At 48.7% G+C, this 14,834-nt stretch overlaps 1 protein-coding gene across 3 annotated transcripts in view; it reads right to left on the reverse strand.

The window, feature by feature from the left end:
• The window catches only part of KMO (kynurenine 3-monooxygenase), a 744,737-nt gene extending 735,388 nt beyond the window's left edge, over positions 1-9,349 (reverse strand). For all 3 annotated transcript variants that reach the window (XM_083176397.1, XM_083176396.1, XM_083176395.1), the window contains exon 1: positions 9,225-9,349. Coding sequence is in view for 2 of the 3 variants with exons in the window: in XM_083176396.1 (XP_083032522.1) it covers positions 9,225-9,275 (51 nt within the window). In the remaining variant the exon portion in view is untranslated. The remainder of the gene's footprint in view (positions 1-9,224) is intronic.
• Between the last annotated feature and the right edge of the window lie 5,485 nt (positions 9,350-14,834).

Below are 14,834 nucleotides of genomic sequence, written 5' to 3' on the forward strand. Positions count from 1 at the left end.
CTACTGTGCACCATCTGTTTTTGGCTGAGTCTGACTGACTCACTGTGTGCCACTGCCGTCTACTGTGTGTGCCACTGCCACTTGGCACGCAGAGCCATCTAATCTGTGTGTGCGTATGGCCTCCTGTACTTTTACTGTGCGGGTCGTCTGTTCCGCACTCTGCAAAAGATCTTCCCTGCCTGCTCGTAGTGCTCAGCATTCTTTTGTGAAAGTGACAGGCCAGCAGCAGTCGGAGCCAGCAGGAAGCAGCAGCCAGGAGCCAAGCCAGCAGGACTGAGAACGAGAGAAGTCCGCATCTAAAAGCAGGATCTGGAGCAGCGAAAGGTTAAAAGAGGCTCATGCAGAAGAGCGTTGTGTGGCTTTGGGATTAGGTGGGGGGCCCCAGAAATATCACTGTACAGGGCCCCAAGATTTCTGTTGCCAGCCCTGTCAGCAGGTCCTGCAAAACAGGGAGGCGCTGCGCTGAATAGGCGCACTCCCTGTACTGCTGACCCTGCTGCTGTGCGCTGCGGCTCTAGCACTGCGCCTGTCATCCTGTATGGACAGTGCAGGAAGAAGGAGCATAAACGAGCGGCTCCCCTCTCCGTCACTGTCACTAACAGCCAGCGCAGCAGCGCTGCCTAGCAGAACGGGACAGCTGAGCGACGGCTCAGCTGTCCAATAGGATTTAATGAAGCAGCCTGCAGCTCCGTGACTGGCTGAGTGTGCAGGCTGCCCAGCAAGTAAAAAGGAGGGTGGGATTCCTCCCTCAAGGTAATGGAGCTATCGGAGGTCTATGTGCTGCTTGGAGAGAGAGAGAGAGCAACCTACAGGCTCTCTCTCTCCTATTCTGCTTGTGTACAGCCTGTCTGCCTGCTTCATCACAAGTAAGGCAAACTGTACAAGTTAAGTTTAAGGGTTTAAGGCTATGGGGCACACACACACACTATATATATATATATATATATATATATATATATATATATATATATATATATATATATATAGTTAGAGATATCTATAGATAGATAGATATTTATATACATATACATATATATACTGTATAGAAAAAAGGGTATTATTTCCATTTTCATACACGTGTATATATATATATATATATATATATATATATGTATATACTTTTGATCAGTCCGGCACTCCTGTACCTGTCGACAATGGCTCTGGTGCCCTCTCCTGTGTATGGACACTTGTATATCAGGTGAATGAGCGGCACTCAGGGCCTTATTCGAGTTCACTCTTTCTGACAAAATCCTTCTTAGATGGACAAAACCATGTGCACTGCAGGGGGGCAGATGTAACATGTGCAGATAGAAATAGATTTGGTGATTTTTTGGTGATTCTTTGCAGGGTAAATAGTGACTGCTTTATTTTAACACTGCAATATAGATCTCACTTTGAAGTAAAACCCCACCCAAATCTAATTAGATCTGCACAAGTTACATCTGCCCCCCCTGCAGTGCACATGGTTTTGTCCATCTAAGAAGGATTTTGTCTGAAAGAGTGAACTCGAATAAGGCCCTCAGAGACTTTTCAAAAGTGCTGTATTTAAAGCATCACATCAGCAAAGGGTCTTTGCTGATGTGATGCTTTAAATACATACTTTATTATACTTGAAAAGTCCCTGAGTGCCTCTCATTCACCTGATATACAGGTGTGTATATTACTGTGGAGACTAGCCTAACATGTAATAGGGGTGCTACTGTGTGTCATATTGTGAATATGTGGTGTATTGTAAATAAGATTGTGCTACTGGTGTAATATGATATGTGGGTACTATTGTGTGGCCATGTTTCTTGTAAAATGAAGCTCTTTTGTTGCTGCGTGCGCTGAAATTATTTGAGGGCGCGGTACTTGTGTAGTTTCACGGCGCCAGCATGCTACTTCCGGGTTCTACGCTCGCCACAAACTATTTAAAAAAAAGTAACTTAACTCCATGCCAACATGGATAGTTCATACCTCCACTATCCTTGTTGGCATGGAGTTGATTTTAATTAGCGGGCGAGCGTAGCGAGCCACCGAGCCCGCAGCGTGAGCGAGCGAAGCGAGCCCCGCCGTGAAACTACACAAGTACCGAGGGCGCAAATTTATATTTCGCAGGAGGGCGCCAAACACCCTAGAACCGGCCCTGACCGTCGGCATCCCCACTGTCAGTTATCCATACCCCCAGCCACACAGATGGAGCCACCTTTATCCATACTGCTCTTGGCATGCCGAGAACATAGCGTTCGTGCATGTGAGATGCTCACGTACCCTTTATTGAATAGTGCTGGATAAGAGCGGCTCCATGTGTGTGACTAGCGGTGGGGATAACTGACAGTGGTGGTGCCGATGGTCAGAATACTGATTCTAGCATCCTGAAGGAGTGAATCCTGACATGTTTCAGGTAAGTATACTTGCCCTTCCCACTGCCACCCTTCCAAAACCTAACCCTCCTTCCCAGAGGCCTGGCCCTAAGTCCTCACACCAGTACCTAAACCTAGCCCCCGCACCCCACCCCCTAAACCTGACCCCCCTTCTAAGTGCCTAACCCTATCTCCCCTACCCATAGCCTTATCCTAACTTCCCCAACTAGTGCCTAAACCTAACACTCCCTTTTCTGGGAGCATGCTCGTGCTGCCTGTATACTGACCATTTGGCATTCCAGCAGTCAGGATTTTAGTACTAGCATAATTGATTTTGGGATTCTGGTTCCAGTATCCTGACCACCAGGATGCACACACACACACACACACAGAAACCCCCCTTATAAATCCTGCATTTGCCCCTGCCCTATTATACCAGATAGTGTACCTGGAGTCTTGCACTAATGTGATAGCTATGGCCCTTATTCTGATCGGTGCGGCCGGAGCCGCATATGCGGCTCTGACCGCACCAGGCGAATCCCCGCCTTCCATACGGATCGCCACGGCCGTCCGTACGCGGACATGTGGCGATCCGCATGAATGTGTACGGGGATACGCCTCCTCCATGGTGGGAGCAGCCCCTGCATTCGATGGTCGCCGAACATCGAATGCAGGGCCGCACGCTCCACCAGGTCCCGCTACACAAGACCACACGGACACTTGTCCGTGTGAAATCTTGTATGGGGGCGGGCAGCTGACATCCGGCGATGTCAGATGCCCGCCCTGTACCCACGCGTCATAGCCTCATTAGCATGCGTACGCCCCGCGTTTGCATGGGAACGCCCATGAAACGCGGGGCGTATGCATATGCAAATGAGGCTTCGTAGCCCCTCACGCCCCTATCCACCCCCTTTGCGGCGGACAAAATACGTGTACGGCGAATTCGGCTGCACATGCGCAGAGTAGCCTCTGCACATGCGCAGACCGAAAACATCGGCGGAACGGCCGCATGCGGCCGTTACCGCACGAAGCAGAATAAGGGCCTATGTACATGCCTTCGAAGAAAACCCTCTCCAGGAGGGACAAAATGCTCTGTTCCTGAACTTGCATCATGTGTATACACAACAGTACTGTTAAAGGCGTAATGTGTATAAGCATGACACTACACAAAGCTGTTAAGAGCTTTATGAGAAGCTGCCATGCAGGCATGGTATCAGGGCCGGCGCTACCCACACAACAAAGCCTGCAAAGCAGGAAGGTGCCAGGCTGTGTAGGTGCCCTCCAGGGGCGGATCCAGGATAAAATGACAGGGGGGGCACCATGATAAAAGAGGGTTTAGGTGGGGGAGGGGGCGGTGTTAGTGGTGCCAGTGTACATGCTAAGAGAGCGGCAGAGAGAGGGTGGAAATGGGATTAAAAATAGGCACTGGCATTTAAAGTATGCAGGCCCACCATGGCGACAAAAGTGAAGGATATAGTTGTGCACGCGCCTAAGACGCGCTCCAGAAAAGGGGTGTGGCCACTCAACAGGGGGCGTGTCCTTGAGTGTAGTGTACAACACCATATACAACTTCTACACATTATGCAACAAAATACTAGACCTCATTATACTTGCCCCTTACACATGATGCCAAATGGAATTAGCCAAAATTCACATAATGCCACATGAATTGAGCCAAAATTCACATAAGGCCACATGGATTGAGCCAAAATTCAAATAATGCCACATGGATTGTGTCAAAAATCACATAATGCCACACGGATTGAGCCAAAATTCACATAAGGCCACATGGATTGAGCCAAAATTCACATAATGCCACATGAATTGAGCCAGAATTCACATAATACCACATGAATTGAGCCAAAATTCACATAATGGGGGACATTTACCAAAATGGATTCGTAGAAAAAAGGTGTATTCGTAGGCAGAAATACACCTTTTTTTTACTAATTTGTATTTTCGGGATTTACAATCCCGAAAATACAACAATTCGTATTCCTAAAGATGGAACATTCGTATTTTAATTTACAAATACGAATGTCCTACACCATCGATAGAATACGACAGAAATCACCATTCAAAAGAATGGTGGTTCCTGATGTACTAAGCAGCCGTACTGATAATACGGCTGCTAAGTGGTGTGAAACACCCACGCAAATACGACAGGAAAATACACCTTGCTTTCCCTGTCGTATTTGCTTTAAGCCTGCACGCATCAGTCAGATCCGTGCAGGCTTCAGTGTAAAAAAATAGAAAAATAAATAAATAAATAAAAAAATCGGCGTGGGGTTCCCCCCACAGCTGTAACCAGCACCAGGCTGAAGGGGCCGGTAATTAAAAATCAGGGAACCCGACAAATAGGGGTTCCCCGATTTTTAACAACCAGCCCCAGGCTCCAGGTCCGGGGCTGGTTCCCAAAATACGGGGGACAAAATGACTAGGGGTCCCCCGTATTTTAAGAACCAGCCCCAGGCACAACCAGCCAGCAGGGTAATGTCACAGCCGGGGGACACTTATGATATAAGGTCCCGCGGCCAAAACATTAACCCCCTGACCGGTCAGCCTGGCCAGGGGCCCTGGGGGAGTGGGGACCCCCCCAATGAAGGGGTCGTCCCCCCTCCAGGACTTACCTGACCAGGCTGAAGCCTGGTACTGTCCCCGATGCCCCTGGGCGGTGGGCATCGGGCTGATTCAAGTGTAAAAAATAGAATAATCTATTGTTTTTTACTGTGGCACTACAAGTGCCAGCAAGCCTCCCCAGCAAGCTGGGACTTGGAGAACCACAAGTCCCAGCCTGCTGGGCATTAAAGGGCCCGCTGGCACTTGTAGTTCCACAGTTTAAAAAAAATAGTACACAAAACACACTGACACACATTTAAAATAAAACTTTAATACATACAAAGCCCACACATACTAATACTTACCTATCTTCTTTCCGTAGGTAGCCCTGGTCCTGATGTCCTGTGTCGTCTTCGGGATCCATGTCGACGTCCTTCTTCATGTCGACGTCCCTGTCGGCGATGGCGTCCCCGTCCGGATCCGACGAAATCCATGGAGGAAGCTGTGATAGGAAACCATACTCACCTGTCCCAGCGCGACGTAGTCCAGGTAAGGGTCTTGGCAAAAAAACAAACCGACACCCCGAAACCAGCCGGACAGAGAGCCGCACGGTGTTTGTTTACATCGTGCGGCTCCGCCTCCCGAATGCCGCTATTGGCCGCCTTGCGGCCTAGCGGCCAATCAGGAGCGGCCAATAGCGGCATTCGGGAGGCGGAGCCGCACGATGTAAACAAACACCGTGCGGCTCTCTGTCCGGCTGGTTTCGGGGTGTCGGTTTGTTTTTTTGCCAAGACCCTTATCTGGACTACGTCGCGCTGGGACAGGTGAGTATGGTTTCCTTCCACAGCTTCCTCCATGGATTTCGTCGGATCCGGACGGGGACGCCATCGCCGACAGCGACGTCGACATGAAGAAGGACGTTGACATGGATCCCGAAGACGACACAGGCCATCAGGACCAGGGCTACCTACGGAAAGAAGATAGGTAGTATTAGTATGTGTGGGCTTTGTATGTATTAAAGTTTTATTTTAAATGTGTGTTAGTGTGTTTTGTGTACTATTTTTTTAACTGTGGAACTACAAGTGCCAGCGGGCCCTTTAATGCCCAGCAGGCTGGGACTTGTGGTTCTCCAAGTCCCAGCTTGCTGGGGAGGCTTGCTGGCACTTGTAGTGCCACAGTAAAAAACAATAGATTATTCGGTACTTATGTAGTATCTGGGCGTCCGATTTTGTGATTGTATGCCTTACCTTAAGGCATACAATCAGATGCGATGCGATGCGATTCGATGCAATTTTGCATAGGATTCAATGTTAAGAAGGTCCTGTTCATTTCCCCACTATCCAAGTGGGCATAGAGTTGATTTCATATAGCGTGGCGAGCGCAGCGAGCCACCGAGCCCGAAGCGTGGCGAGCGAACGCATATTTCTTAAAAAGTATTCTGTGTCCCCTCGCGGGGCTCGCTACGCTCGCCACGCTTCGGGCTCGGTGGCTCGCTACGCTCGCCACAGGTTTATATCCAACTCCATGCCCACTTGGATAGTGGGGAAAGGAAAAGGACCCCTTTTTCCCATTGAATTCTATGTTAAAATGGACTCAGACCATTTTAACATTGAATCCTATGGAAAAATCTTGTCCATCGCATCGCATACGATTTGGTCGCATGCGATGCGATGCGATGCGATCCAATCCGATTTCTAAATCGGACGCCCAGATACTACATAAGTACCGATTATTCTATTTTTTACACTTGAATCAGCCCGATGCCCACCGCCCAGGGGCATCGGGGACAGTACCAGGCTTCAGCCTGGTCAGGTAAGTCCTGGAGGGGGGACGACCCCTTCATTGGGGTGGTCCCCACTCCCCCAGGGCCCCTGGCCAGGCTGACCGGTCAGGGGGTTAATGTTTTGGCCGCGGGACCTTATATCATAAGTGTCCCCCGGCTGTGACATTACCCTGCTGGCTGGTTGTGCCTGGGGCTGGTTCTTAAAATACGGGGGACCCCTAGTCATTTTGTCCCCCGTATTTTGGGAACCAGCCCCGGACCTGGAGCCTGGGGCTGGTTGTTAAAAATCGGGGAACCCCTATTTGTCGGGTTCCCTGATTTTTAATTACCGGCCCCGGCTCCTTCAGCCTGGTGCTGGTTACAGCTGTGGGGGGGACCCACGCCGATTTTTTTTTTTATTTATTTATTTTTCTATTTTTTTTTTACACACTGCAGCCTGCACGGATCTGACTGATCCGTGAAGACTGCTAGAAAAATTCGTATTAGCGGCCGTATATATGTGCCGCTAATAGGAATCATTACACCATCGGAGGGTTACAAAGCAGTCGTATCTGACTGCTTTGTAATTTCCCCTCCGGAACACGACTTTGCATACGACTCAAACAGTCGTATGCAGCCGTAGGGGAAATACCAATACGAAAAACTAGGTTTTTCATATTGGTAAATTTCCCCCAATGTCACATGGATTGAGCCAAAATTCACATAATGCCACACGGATTGAGCCAGAATTCACATAATGCCACACAGCCAAAATTCACAATACGCTTCATAAACAGGGACATTGTCCACCAAAGGCGCGCATTAAACATTTACACCATAATGTCCATTACACGTTAAGTTACACGCCATTATGTCCATGATGTATTATGCCAAACACCATAATGCCTATTAGAAATGCTACATAAGTGCTGCTTATCTACATGCTCATTGCCAAGGGTTCCATGCTCATTGCCAGAGGTTCCATGCTCGTTGCCATGTGGGATTACATGCTCATTGCCAAGGGGGAATACATGCTCACGGTAAATGGGGGACAGCCGCCGCCAGGCAGAAGTGATAGCCACTGACAGTGGCAGAGCCTGGCTGTATTCAGAGCACTGCGGGTCCCGGCTATTTGAAATACCCCTTTCACACTAGAAAATGCATTCCCAGGTTGGCCCCTTTTACACCAGCCTAGTCCCTGCATTTTCTGGTGTGAGGGGGAGAGAAAACCACCCCTCCCCCCTTTAACCAGTTATCTCATTTAACCGGCTATATCTTCAGAACCAACTGACCCATTTACATGAGACAAGTATCATATTGAAGAACTTTTGAGTGGGCTTTGAATGATTTTGGTCCAGTGAATCTGGAACGTTTGGTTCCAGAGTAATCTGCCCTCAAAGAACATGAACAGCCATGAAATTAGATTTCAAATATAAAAAAATTGGTTTACACGCAATATCTCTGGAACCGATTGACCGATATGGACCAGCCTGGTATCATATTGAAGGCCCAGCAATTTGGAATTTAATGAGATCAACCACAAGCTGACTGGGGGGGAGGGGGGGTCAGAATTGACGGGTCCCATATTATCCTATGGGGAAAAAAAACGTTACAGCTTTGTCAGGCGATATCTCCGGTTCCCGGGGGGCTAGAGACACGGGGCTGGGCTCGTTGGAAAGCCCTGGTCCTCAACTACAAAATGAAATGACAGGGGGGCACGTGCCTGGGTGCCCCCCCCCCTGAATCCGCCACTGGCGCCCTCCCTGCTCTGTGACTCTGCTGTGTCAGGCTTGCCAAAGCTCCCGATTTTGGACCAATTATCCCACATGCACCACATACTGACGTGCAGCTCCACATGTACCTGTGCCACTGCCCAAGTCCCCATGTACCTGTGCCACTGCCCAAGTCCGACTCTGGAATTAACGGGGTGGTTCAGGCGTTAAAGGGTAGCTACTAGGAGCCTATAGGAAAGAGCACAGCAGGTGGCCCTGCCACTGCCACTTCATACAGCGCGCCATCAACTACTACAGAGAGGATCATAAGCTTTGAGAGGCCTGTACTGCTGATGTGCAACAGGAAGCTCGTACCAGGCATCCTGCAGGCACCAATCCTCGGCATCCAGACATCATGTTCATCACCACAGAATGCCCAGCGCAGCAGAGCCTCATCACTTACAGAGCACCCCAACTGCCCCTCCCCCATCCATGGCACCCCTCCTGCCATCCGTGGCACACCCAACCCCCATCCGCAGCACCCCCTCTCCCACCCGTGCCCCCCTCCCCCACAGACTGCCTTCCCCTGCTCACACCCCTCTCCCCCATCCACAACACCCAACCCCGCCTTCTATAGGAAGGCGGGTCTCCAGGAACTAACACCATATGAAGGTGGCATTGATTCATACAAGGCATACTCTGAGAACATTCAGTTTTCTCAAAATCGGGTGTCTATCTGGCAGCAAAAAATGAAAGACACATGAGTTTGAAGCAAACAGAAAATTGAGTTTTGCGCTAATATACTGTAAACAAAATTATATAAAACCTTCTACCATATTAACTACTTACCAATCCTCCTCCAATGATTGATATTCTCTTCTGTTCAGCAGATATATCCATGGTCTAGAGTACTGAGATGTGGACTGAAATTAAAGAGTTTCAGGCTGTGTACTTTAAAAGGATTACAAATCTGCTGACATGCACTACCACTGAGTAAAGTCTCTATTTGCTTGTTAGCACAAACAGAAAGAAGCTAGCTAATGTTTAATACAATGTTCATTTGTCTTATACATGCATTGCATAATTCCAGGATTATGGCTACATAAGGCAAAGCACAAACTGTTTATCTCAAACAATATCTAACATGGCTTTTTGCAAAAATGCACATAATATATTAGAATGTAAGAGAAAACCACCCCTCCCCCCTATAACCAGTTATCTCATTTAACCGGCTATATCTTCGGAACCAACTGACCCATTTACATGAGACACAGTGGCGTAACTATAGCCCCGCAGCCCCCGCCATGGCGGGGAGGCTCTGAGTAACTGTGGGCGCCGGTCTGCGCTGCGGGGCTATGTTACTATTCACTGTGTGTGGCTGACCGGGATGTGTGGGCAGAGCCCCCCCCTCCCCCTAGCCCCCCCCTCCCCCTAGCCCTCCCATCCGCCCGCCCTCGTAGAGTTAATCACCCCCCTTACCCCTTCTCATGCCGTCACATTCTCGCAGCGCAGATCTCCTCCAGGCTCCGGACCGTCTCCTCCTGTCGTACAGTGCTATTAAATACTGCCCCTCACAAAATGGCTGCCCCCTATAGCAGACAGTTTTTTTGTAGGGATGCTAGAGGAGGCTGCGGCCTCCTCTAGCATCCTTAAAAACTGTCTGCTATTAGGGGGCAGCCATTTTGTGATGTAACATGTCATCAGCACTGTACGTCAGGAGGAGACGTTCCGGAGCCTGGAGGAGATCTGCGCAGTGGGAATGCGGCGGCGGCATGCGGCGGGGTAAGGGGCTTGGGGGGGGGCTCGGGGGGGTGTTTAACTGTGTTGGAAGGGCTAGGGGGAGGGGGCGGTGCCTCCTATAACGGCGGGGGGGATCCTAGTTACGCCACTGATGAGACATGTATCATATTGAAGAACTTTTGAGTGATTTTGGTCAAATGAAACTGAAACTGAAACGTTTGGTTCCAGAGTAATCTGCACTCAAAGAACATGAACAGCCAAGAAATTACATCTCAAAAATAAAACAATCGGTTTACACGCAATATCTCTGGAACCGATTGACCGATATGGACCAGCCTGGTATCATATTAAAGGTCCAGCGATTTGAAATTGAATGAGTTCAACCAAAAGCTTTTGTGCTGCCAGGGGGGGAACTGGCAGCCGTCGGAACTGGGTGGGGGTCGGAATTGATGGGTCCTATATTATTCTATGGGGAAAAAAAAGTTACAGCTTTGCCAAGCGATATCTCCGGTTCCCGGAGGGCTAGAGACATGGGGCTGGGCTCATTGGAAAGCCCTGGTCCTCAGCTATAAAACTAAATGACAGGGGGGCATGTGCCCGGGTGCCCCCCCCCCCTGAATCCGCCACTGAATACAGTGCATTCAAAAGTCTCTCCACTGTGAATGTGCTTCTCTGTGTCTGTCTGATGCAGATATTGGTGATGGGGACAAAAAGTCCGTGGTGTCAATATCCACTATTGGAGTGGGGCAGGCATTAAGTTCAGTAACAGGTTTCCCTACTCTCCCACATTTAGAGGGAGCTCACAGTTTTAAACTGAACCTTCCACTGCCCTGAAAACCTTACTTGTCCTTCCGGTTTTTAATATTTCTCTGTGAAAATCTGGACTGCGCATGTCCGGAAATGCCGGGTAACAAGAAATGGCATGATCTCATGACATTTGTCATCATGTCACTTAAGGCCTGCCAACAAGGGGTTGTGGCTTGAGGGTAACAGTGCCCTCCTAAAGTGTACAGAAAGAGCTGAGTCTGACTGAGCAGTCTGAGGCGGGCAGGGGCAGATTCAGGGGGGACACCCGGGCACATGCCCCCCTTTTCATTTTTGACATAGCTGAGGACCGGGACTTTCCAAAGAGACCAGCCCCCCATCGCTAGTCCCCCAGGAACCGGATATAACATTTTCCCCATAGGATAACATGGGACCCGGTAATTCCGACCCCCACCCGGTTCTCATGACTGTTGGTCCCCCCCAACCTCTGGCATCACAGAAACTCATGGTTGATCTCATTCAAACCCAACTCGCCCAGGCCTTCAAAATGATACCAGGCTGGTCCATATGGGTCAGTTGGTTCCAGAGCTATTGTGGGTAAACCGCGCTTACCTAAAAACATGCAACAGGTATTGGTAAAAGTAAGCAAATATTTAATATGGATATAATAAAATATAATAAAATTGAAGGATCACATATCCAGTAAAAACATCGATACCACAATGCGTTGCGTGAGAGTTTGTATAGTCACCCACAGTTGTGCTGTACAGTCCTGAGTCCGTTCCTAGGTAGCCTCTGTGTTTTAGTCCCAGTATTGGTAGCCGTATTAGGAGAGGTGAGATCTCCAATCCAGGGAGCTCCTGCTGTTGGTGCGTGCTCTACCTGGAGTTGTGTTGTCGAAGGCCAGGGAGCGCCGGATGTTGTTGGTGCTCTACCTGGTGGTGAGGGGCAATCTCCCAAAGTTGCAGGCTATGGGATGGATTTCAGAGGCTGGTCCGGTGACAGGGTTCCGATTGAATGGGCAGGTTGAATGTGGGTGTCTTTAATCTCTTCCACCGACGCGTTTCGCTGTTTAAGGCCCAGCTATCTATCTGCCTCTGATTTCTGTCCCCGTTGCGGCTACCAATACTGGGACTTAAACACAGAGGCAACCTAGGAACGGACTCAGGACTGTACAGCACAACTGTGGGTGACTGTACAAACTCTCACGTAACGCATTGTGGTATCGATGTTTTTACTGGATATGTGATCCTTCAATTTTATTATATTTTATTTTATCCATATTACATATTTGCTTACTTTTACCAATACCTGTTGCATGTTTTTAGGTAAGCGCGGTTTCACCCTTCTTTTTTTCTTGTTGCATATTGTTTGGGACTGACATCCCAATTTGGAAACCGCTGCTTCGGCTTAACACACTCTTTCCAGGCGCTCTCCAAGGTCACATTGGTGGCCTAACCTTTCTCTACTATTGTGGGTAAACCAATTATTTATTTCTGAAATGTCATTTCATGGCTGTTCATGTAATCTAAGGGCAGATTTCTCTGGACCCAAACGACCCAGTTTCACAGGACTTGTGTCATTCGAAGCCCACTTGAAAGTTCTTTAATTTAATACTAGTCTTGTGTAAATGGTTTTGAACATATGGCAGATTAAACTATATAGTCGGTTAAAGTGGGTTGGTTTTCTCGCTCACCTCTGACACCAGAAAATACAGGGACTAGGCTGGTGTGAAAGGGGCTAACCCGGTAATGTCCCTGCATGATCAAGGGACCATATTCCCGAGTAAATCCCTGCATTTTCTGGTGTAAAAGGGGGTAATATTTAAAATACATTGGATACACTCTCTGCCTGGCGGCGTCTTTCCCCCAGTTTCCGCGAGCATGTATTCCTCCTTGGCAACAAGCATATAATTCCACATGGCAACCAGTATGGAATTACTGGCAATGATAATGGAACCCCAGGCAATGAGCACGTAGGTAAGCAGCACTTATGTAGCATTGTGTGAATTTTGGCTCAATCTGTGTAGCATTATGTGAATTTTGAGTGGCCACACACCCTTTTCCAGAGCACACGCGCCAAAGGTGGGCCTGTGTACTGTAAATGACAGGGTCTATTTTTAATCCCATTACCACCCTCTCTCTGCTCTCATTCTCTATCTCCCTGCTCTCTGACCATGTAAACTGGAACCACTATCACCCCACTCCCTCTCCCATCCCTTATCCTATCATGGTGCCCCCCCCCCTGTTATTTTATCCTGGATCTGTCCCTGGAGGCAGGTCTTGCATAGAATATACAGTAGCAGCTGACAGGGAGAGGAAGTGTACCATCCCACAGGAACTTGCTATAGCTATTGTGGATGAGTAACATCGTAACATACTGTAGTAGTAACATAGGCCCTTATTCTGATCGGTGCGGCCGGAGCCGCATATGCGGCTCCGACCGCACAGACGAATCCCCGCCTTGCATACGGATCGCCACCTCCGTCCGTACGCGGATATGTGGCGATCCGTATGAAAGTGGACGGGGATACGCCTCCTCCACCTTGGGAGCAGCCCCTGCATTCGATGGTCGCAGACCATCGAAGGCAGGGCCGCACGCTCCACCAGGTCCCGCAACACAAGACCTCACGGACACTTGTCCGTGTGAAATCTTGTATTGGGGCGGGCAGCTGACATCCGGCGATGTCAGCTGCCCGCCCCCTACACGAGCGTCACGGCCTCATTACCAGGCATACGCCCCGCGTTTGCATGGGAACGCCCATGAAACGCGGGGCGTATGCATAGGGAAATGAGGCTAAGTTGCCCCTCACGCCCCTATCCGCCCCCTTTGCGGCGTTCAAAAAAAGTGTGCGGCGATTTCGCCTGCACATGCGCAGAGTGCCCTCTGCACATGCGCAGACCGAAAACATCGGCGGAACGGCCGCATGCGGCCGTTACCGCACGAACCAGAATAAGGGCCATAGTAACAAAGTACCATACATAGTACCATAGTAACATAGTAATTAAGGCTGGGAAAAGACATTGGGGCAGATGTATTAAGCCTTAACAAGAGATAAATGCAAGGGTGATAAAGAGAGATAAACGTCCAGCCAATCACCTGCTAACTGCCATGTTATAGGCTGTGTTTGAAAAAAGTCAGTAAGGCGCTGATTGGCTGGACGTTTATCTCTCTTTATCACCCTTGCATTTATCTCTTGTTAAGGCATAATACATCTGCCCCATTAGTCCATCAAGTTCAACCTATCTAACTTGTAACTACTGACTTGAGTAAGTCATATCTATAGGATTGCCTTATTGGCCAAAAATACATCCAGTTTTGATTTAAATTCATTAACAGTAGTTGCTGTAATCAACCCCACCAGCAATGAGTTCCAGAATGTTACTGCTCTAATGGTGAAGAATTCTCTTCTTAATGTAAATCAGTATGGAATTTATTTTCCTCGAGCCTCAGTACATGCCCGCATGTACTTCATATAGGCCTGTTACTGAACAAATCATCTCCCAGTTCCATATGATTCCCTCCGTTTCTCCAGTGAAAACATATTCAGCCTGGTTAAACTATCTTTGTGTTCTAGTGATTCAAGAACTTTTACTAGCTTAGTCACCCTTCTCTGTACCTGTTCCATTTCAATTATGTCCTTTTTTAGGTGCGGTGCCCAAAACTGAACACATTATTCCAAGTGTGGCCTCACCAATGCCTTGTAAAGAGGCACTATCACATTGGCATCCCTTGAATTCATACCCCTTTTAATGCATGCCAGTGTCCGGTTTGCTTTTGCTGCTGCACTTGAGCAGTGTGCACTATTACCAAAATTTTCATCTATGATGACCCCCAAGTCCTTCTCTACAGCAGAATTCCCTATAATAAATCCAATCCATTGGTTCGGATTGCAGGAATACAAGTACCCCCAAATACCACCAATCCAAACCCACTTCCGAGCCTGTTCGGGTA

The sequence above is a fragment of the Crinia signifera genome, chromosome 3 (assembly GCF_055691185.1).
Source record: "Crinia signifera chromosome 3, ASM5569118v1, whole genome shotgun sequence".
Lineage (NCBI taxonomy): Eukaryota > Metazoa > Chordata > Amphibia > Anura > Myobatrachidae > Crinia > Crinia signifera.